Consider the following 7,459-nt stretch of genomic DNA (forward strand, 5'->3'; position numbering starts at 1 on the left):
CTCTCTCTCTCTCTCTCTCTCTCTCTCTCTCTCTCTCTCTCTCTCTCTCTCTCCAAAAAAAAAATGGAAATAAAAATGATCCTTTAGCCAAAGTTAAAATGTGGTGTGGCCCCACTGGTAGGGTGCAGAGCCCCTGAAGTTGGGGTGCCAGATGAAAAATATGAAGTAAAAATGATTTGAATTATTAATTCATTAAGGGGTTTTTTTTTTTAGGGGGAATTAAAAAAAAACCCACACACACACAAATTTTTTAAAATTAATTTCTGATCAAAGAAAAACTTGAGGGGTGTGGAGTGCAAACTGTTTTCAGCTTCTGAATGCCAAAAAAAAGTCTAAGAACTGCTGCTGTAGTTCAACACCAGGCCTGTTCACAGTGTTTCTAATCTGTGTTCCAGGAGCTCTAAAGAAGATCAGCTGCAGGCCGTTTCTTGAATAAAAGCCACAGTCAAAATCAAAGGATGAGGACTCATCTCCTCTGCTTGGAGTTACTCGCTTTGGCAGTCCACATACTTGTGGCCAGTGGACAGCTGGAGCCAAAGAAACAAGTGCCCCAGGAGCCTCTCACCGTTACCCAGAAACAAGGGCTCGTGGAACGAGATGTGCAGGGTGCGGTGCGGCCCAACAGCACCATGCCCCGCCGCCGCCTGCCACCCATGTGCACCGGACCCACAGAAATCCGAGACACTTTCAAGTACATCAACACAGTGGTGTCCTGCCTGGTTTTCGTTGTCGGTATTATTGGGAATTCCACTCTTCTGAGGATCATCTATAAGAATAAGTGTATGCATAACGGGCCAAATATACTGATCGGCAGCCTGGCACTTGGAGACCTGCTACATATCATCATCGCCATTCCCATTAATGTTTATAAGGTGAGAAAAACTGCAGAATAGCATAGGAACAGTACTTAAGTCATAGGAAAGCATGAGCTGCTTAACATTATTTTTACTTAACTGTAACTTTGTGAGGTCATGCACAAATATTTAGCTACATCCCAGACAAGTACTCAAATATTCCTATTAAACTCGTGAGCACACATACACACACATGCTTGTAAAAGCAGGCTTCCACATAATTTTCAAAATGTTATTACCTTACTGGATTCTGAGCCCCTCCATATCCCCTTATGTCTCTGGTATGTTTTAATCTGTTGGGCTCCTTTTGTGTGAGTGAGTGAGTGAGGGAGAGAGACAGAACCAAGAGCGTCTGTATATTTGGGTAAGGGGGCAAGCATGTTAAAACAACTGGTCACAGCCGCATACCATAGCAATGACAGGACAGACGGGGTGGTACGGAGAGAAACATGTTCACATCTGATTTTAATAGGTTTTCAATCACATTCCAGACACCCATCCAAAGACAGCATGAAAGGTTCCATATCTTTCATGCTTAGCAGAGTTTTCTTCTTCTCTGCGAGTGTTCTCACTAGGTCACAGTGCCTGGAGTTTAAACCGAGGCAAACAGGACTCGTGGTTTTAAGGAAAAGACCAAAATGTTAAACCTGGCAAGAAAAGAACGATAAGTTCAGGTTCACACATGCCTGGCCTGAACTGGATGCCTGAGGCTGAGTAAAAATGGGGGATAGTAAATTTGCTTCCTTTCCTACCATGGTTTAAGTCTGTCATCAACTCTTTCTCTCTCTATACAGCTCCTGGCGGAGGATTGGCCATTCGGGGTGACTCTGTGCAAGTTGGTGCCATTTGTGCAGAAATCCTCAGTGGGGATTACAGTGCTGAGTCTGTGTGCGTTGAGTATTGACAGGTAAGCATGAAGCCATGGCAAATGAACAACAATCTTTGCTTTTTTGTTTTGTTTTTTTAGTGCTGCAACTGCAATTAAAAAGCAGTGCCTTTTTATCCTCACTTTTTCTCTTGTTCCCACTGGCTGCTGTCAACTTTGATGCATTAGTAAACTGACATTTTGTTAATGCCATTATTGAACGGTGAACATAAAAAGGGCTCAAATAAACCAAAACAAAAAAAAAGTGTATGAAAGACACCTTGGTGATAAATCCACAATTTTTCTTTTAAATTGCAAAAACAAAGGAATTAAAACAGTAACTTATGTCACACTGTATCGCAGTCACCATGGAGATGGTTTCTGGACTACTGTTTGGAAGCCTCAGGTTTAGCATTTTTGCCATTACAAGTAAGCAAGTTCATGTGAGCAAGCTGCAAACATATTTGTGTGTCATACAGATACAGACAGTGCTAAGCACAGACCTAATGGGCAGATCACTTAACTACACAGGAAGCCACTGTGTTTCTGTTAAAAATGCCAACACTAAAAATGTGGTTGAAAGACCCAGTTTAGTGGTGGACCTACCTGAGGTAAGGCTAACAGGTAGCAAGTGGCTCTAGCTGCATGAGTCATACACTTCTAATGCAAAACTTTAAGAATAAATACATTTTAAACAGATGAGTTATATATATTTTTTATAATTGCTTTATTGTACAATGTAGTCACCATGTAAATATACCAGTGATAGCCATCTTATGAGCTGCCTCTCAATAAAAATACAACTAAGTACATTTCCCGAGCCATCAAACTCTTCCTTTAACTAACTGACTCCACATGTCACACATCTTCCAGGTATCGTGCCGTGGCCTCATGGAGCCGTATCAAAGGGATCGGAGTTCCAAAATGGATGGCTATCGAGATAGCGCTCATCTGGATAATATCCATCATCCTGGCTGTGCCAGAGGCGATAGCCTTCGACATGATCACCATGAACTACAAAGGAGAACATTTGAGGATCTGCTTGCTGCACCCCGTGCAGAAAACCGAATTCATGAGGGTGAGCTGTAACACACCGACTTTTAAAGGCCTGTGGTTCGCTGTGCAGAAAAATAGTACGTGTTGACATAGCTGTATGTCGTATAACACATACTTATATGGACAGACGCAGAGGTGAATGTGTACATGTGTGTGCATACGCTTATACGTACACTTAAAACCATAAGCACTCGTAATCAGACTGTGACAGCTTCCCCGCTAGATCGGGGTTAGGAAGAGTTCCCAGAAATGAAACACTGTCAAAAAGAAAAAAAGTCATGGATCATAAGAATTAGAACATCCCCCACTTGGGTGACAGAAAACACTACAGCGGTTGATTATGTGTAGCGTAATAGCTAATGGATTAATATAATGTATTTGCCATTACATTCGTCTATCTTCATGTAAAAAGAATAATACATTTATTCCCACTGGGGCCTTATGATAACTTGATTTGTAAAACCATGTCAAGAGCAACTTGAAACACACCCTAGAGTCAACCAGGTCACACCGTGGTTACACACCATTAAAATCCATCTGCTTCTGACATACTTCACCTTTAACTAAAGATTTCCAGCACAGATGTTTGTGCCTAATCCAGTGCAGTCCTGCTATGTTCTCTGTGCAGTTTTATAAATCAGCAAAGGACTGGTGGCTGTTCAGTGTGTATTTCTGCCTGCCGTTGGCCTGCACTGCCATTTTCTACACCCTGATGACCTGTGAGATGCTGAGGAAGAAGAATGGCATGCAGATTGCGCTCAGCGACCACTTAAAGCAGGTAAGATGGTGAAAACTCACTTTATTAGGCCTGTTTGTTGACGACATATTTAGTTGAGTTAAAGTGATATTTTTCCTAATGTAATAGGACGATAAACAGACAATGCTATTAAAGTAATGTTCTGCACTGTTTTCTGCCTAATTTGCAACTCCCATTTCCTACTGAATTCAATTTGATTCCTGATAACAAATGTTTTACATTTTGAGGGGAAAACATGTTTCCAATGATGCCTAATTCCTTTAAGGCTTAAGTTTCACCACAGCTACTTCAGTGCCAAACTGTAATTTATGTGTTTTTGTGTGTGTTCAGCGGAGGGAGGTGGCGAAGACAGTGTTTTGTCTGGTTTTAGTCTTTGCTCTGTGCTGGCTGCCTCTCCACCTCAGCCGTATCCTGAAGCTCACCATCTATGATGAAAAGGATCCAAACCGGTGTGAATTGCTCAGGTATGGAGGGGAAGTCATGATAATTTAGTAGATAAAAAAACTTTCCCCAAAGACAGTGTGAAGTGGAAGACTAATATACCACTGTGACGTGTTTTAGTTTCTTTTTGGTGTTGGACTACATTGGCATCAACATGGCATCTGTCAACTCCTGTATCAACCCCATCGCCCTCTACATGGTCAGCAAGCGCTTCAAGAACTGCTTCAGGGTAAAGTGTGACTCACTCAAAAAAGGCTTTACTTTTTGGTTATTTTGCTAATGTATTTCGTTTATTGGTGGCCGAGCCTCCCATAACACGAACACTACAACAAAGGCGGACACCGAGGCAACAATATACCTGCTGCTCGATCTGTGGCTTTTCGTCAGACTCGTGGGAGTTGCTTTCTGTAACCAATTCTCTCGATGTCGGATATCAAAAATGGCAGTTTTGATTTCTGTGAACGAGACTCTCTCAGAACTGACCAGCCATTCGGTGGCATGCAGTCTGACGATGTCACATTTTAGTACATGGTCAGATTGCTTTGAACTCCATCTGAGCAGGTACCATTTTAGTACCTGATACCAGGTACTATCACTCAATGGAAAACCCTGAAAAAACCTGATCTGAGTAGGTACAAATGGAAAAGGAGCTTAGGATACCAGTGATCACTACATCATAGCCAATCGACCATTAGCTCGAAAGCAATGCACAATGAACTAATCGCTCCCCGTGTGGACACAGGTTTTTGTCTTTACAACACAAAATTAAGCCATCTGTTAGGCTACGTTCACACTGCAGGCGAAAGCGCATCAAATCCAATTTTTTTTGACCCTATATCCATATCCGATCATGGTATGACAGTGTGAACGGCACAAATCCAATATTTTCAAATCCGATCTGGGTCACTTTCGTATGTGGTACTGAACCCGATACATATCCGATGTTTTAGAAAACGACTGCTGTTTGAATGGTCAAGTCGCATTAAATCCGTCTTTTACGTCACTGACACGAGACAGACGCCAATTATCAGCTCCTGAGAAGCACCCGATAAGACATCGCGAACGCTTCCTGGCCATCCAGCGTAGATGTTAGTGAAACTGTTGGGAAGAAAACGTTGGAGAAACGTGAATATTTTATTTATACTGTATAATCTGCAGATTCTGACAGAAATCTGCAACTATCCTTTGAAGCACCGCTCCTCTCTAAAACAGCAATAAGGATAATTATTAGGTTATTTTTACATTATTATGTAAATAACAAAATAACTTGAAGCAAAAATTGGGAAACGTAAAGTCCGAAGTCTTTATATTAAGGGCCATCAGTCAAACAATACTGTTTGGTCTGGGTCTAAACAGCGCGTTGTGTGTGACATCTTCTTTTGCACATGCGGGCCGCTTTGAGCGTTCACACCAGAGCGCGTTTGCTGTCGCATTTTATTTGTAGTGTGAAAAAGCAGACAAAAAATCGGATTTGATCAAAAAATCGGAATTGAGCATTAAGACCTGCAGTGTGAACGTAGCCTTAGTTAAGTGATGACATATCACTCATAGTTATTTTTGGCCTCTTCTTCCTGCCATATGATGCTGTTTGTCTCAGCCCACCAGATATCCTCAGTATGAACTTTTACTGAAAATAGTTTAATCCTCATGCTACATCTTTACAGTAGTATTGTATTTATTTTAGCTTAACCATAGCTCTAAGGCTAGCCACCAGATAGCACACTATTATATATCAACTAACCCAACTTCACAAACCCTCTGAATGATGTTCATGTTTATTTTTCTGCCTTTGTTTACTTCCAATGTTATACAGGTGTGTGTTTTAATTTTTTGTTTTTTCAGAAAAAAATTCATTCAGAAAATGTTATTTCATATTTAAGTGGAAACCTGCACTGCCTAACCTTCCACTAGAAGGATGGCTACACTGATCATTTTATTGGAGATGAAAGAGCATTTAGTGATTTTAACTCTCAGTGATGCCTCCGTGTTTGGTCCCAGAAATTTTTCTTAACTTTTACTAACTTGGACTATTTCTAGACAAGGCTTACATTTCTGTGCCAAGCTAACTAGCTGCTGGCTTTAGCTCTACCATAAAGAAAGTAGTAGGGATACAACAAAAAGAGAATAAGCTTATTTCTTACAGTGATGAAATATTTCTAAGGCTGCAACAAAAAAAGGCTGTAAGAATCAGTCACTATTTTGTCAAAGTGCGAACAGTGTTCACACTCTTCCTCTTTTCTCGCAGCCTAAGCCTCACAGTTTCTTTTCTTCTTTAGTCCTGTCTGTGCTCCTGGTGCGTAACGACAGAGATGTTAATGGACGAAAAGCAGTCGTGCATGAAGCTTAAAGTCAGCGACCGAGGCTCCGAACAGAGCAACTCTCGCATGACCAACAAGTCCTCGACAGCCTGAGGAGAGGCCCAGAAGTGAGAAACAACCAAAAAACATCGAAGTATGCCTGCGTAAATGAGGACAGGGACCCATTTGTTTTTATCTACAGCATAATATGAAATGTCCTTAAACTCTTAAGATCAATTACATACCGCCGGAAATCAGCTCTCACTGCAACTCAATCTAACCTGAAACTTTTAGCACTTATCATGGAGTGCCACACTCATTCTGTCCAAGAATGAAGTGTCAGCACGCCTCCAAAGCTGCACTCTTGGATAGGAAGTATCAAATTTATACAGGCATGAATAACATTAAAAATGGAGAACTGAACAGGAGCAAAGTTCAACTATGTTGTGTAAAGTTGGGGGTTAAGGGTTGATAAGCTAAGACAGCTTCCCAGGCTTGCAGCCTGGATAGTGTATGCATTGTAGTGTATTTGTTACATACTTCAGCATCTTGTAAAACAGCCATTTGGGGATTTTGCATGTTTTTTCTGTAAAAAAAATGAATGTACATGAGCATTTTACATGCTTTTGCATACTTGTTAATGCTTTGAAATTTATTTTCTTTGTGTATTCTCACTAGCAACAAAACTACTGACGCTGTGTGACTTCAGCTGTGATACCGTCAGCTATTGTATCATATTGTTCCATACTTGGCCTGTTCCTGAGGCTTTTTGTCATTATATTAGTGCCTGATTATCTTAATTTGACTCCTTACCTTTAATGTAGGGTTTCTTTTTTCAATAAATATAACACATAAAATCATGACTATATTACAAAAAGAAAACAGTAAATTATTTTTATATTAATTTTTAAAGATTTCTTTTTAGGTCTGTCTGCTGTTGGCTTAAGTGTATGGTGTATTCTGTGTTTGTGGGAGTGTGTGTGTGTGTTAGTGTGTGTGGGAGGGTGTTTGAGCATGTGGCCTCGATTTAAGTGTGACAGCAGGCAGCATCATGTGATGGCGAGTGCCAACACAGAACATTACTGTGATCTCTCTGTTTTTCTCCCCACTTCTTTGCCCCAAACACACACATACAAACACACACACACATTTCTGACCTGGGAATGTTGCTTGAGGCTAAACCAGTGTC

The 7,459-nt window shown here is 40.9% G+C and overlaps 1 protein-coding gene across 1 annotated transcript in view; it reads left to right on the top strand.

Annotated features, from left to right (window-relative positions):
• Positions 1-7,138, top strand: part of ednrba (endothelin receptor Ba) — a 7,806-nt gene extending 668 nt beyond the window's left edge. Inside the window, exons 3-9 of the mRNA XM_005741999.2 lie at positions 396-872; positions 1,649-1,761; positions 2,593-2,797; positions 3,404-3,553; positions 3,863-3,996; positions 4,094-4,202; positions 6,250-7,138. Coding sequence (XP_005742056.1) covers positions 459-872; positions 1,649-1,761; positions 2,593-2,797; positions 3,404-3,553; positions 3,863-3,996; positions 4,094-4,202; positions 6,250-6,384 — 1,260 coding nt within the window. The 5' untranslated portion in view covers positions 396-458 and the 3' untranslated portion in view covers positions 6,385-7,138. The remainder of the gene's footprint in view (positions 1-395; positions 873-1,648; positions 1,762-2,592; positions 2,798-3,403; positions 3,554-3,862; positions 3,997-4,093; positions 4,203-6,249) is intronic.
• The last annotated feature ends 321 nt before the right edge of the window (positions 7,139-7,459 follow it).

The sequence above is a fragment of the Pundamilia nyererei genome, unplaced genomic scaffold (genome assembly GCF_000239375.1).
Source record: "Pundamilia nyererei isolate P.nyererei 1_Seehausen unplaced genomic scaffold, PunNye1.0 scaffold00115, whole genome shotgun sequence".
Classification (NCBI taxonomy): domain Eukaryota; kingdom Metazoa; phylum Chordata; class Actinopteri; order Cichliformes; family Cichlidae; genus Pundamilia; species Pundamilia nyererei.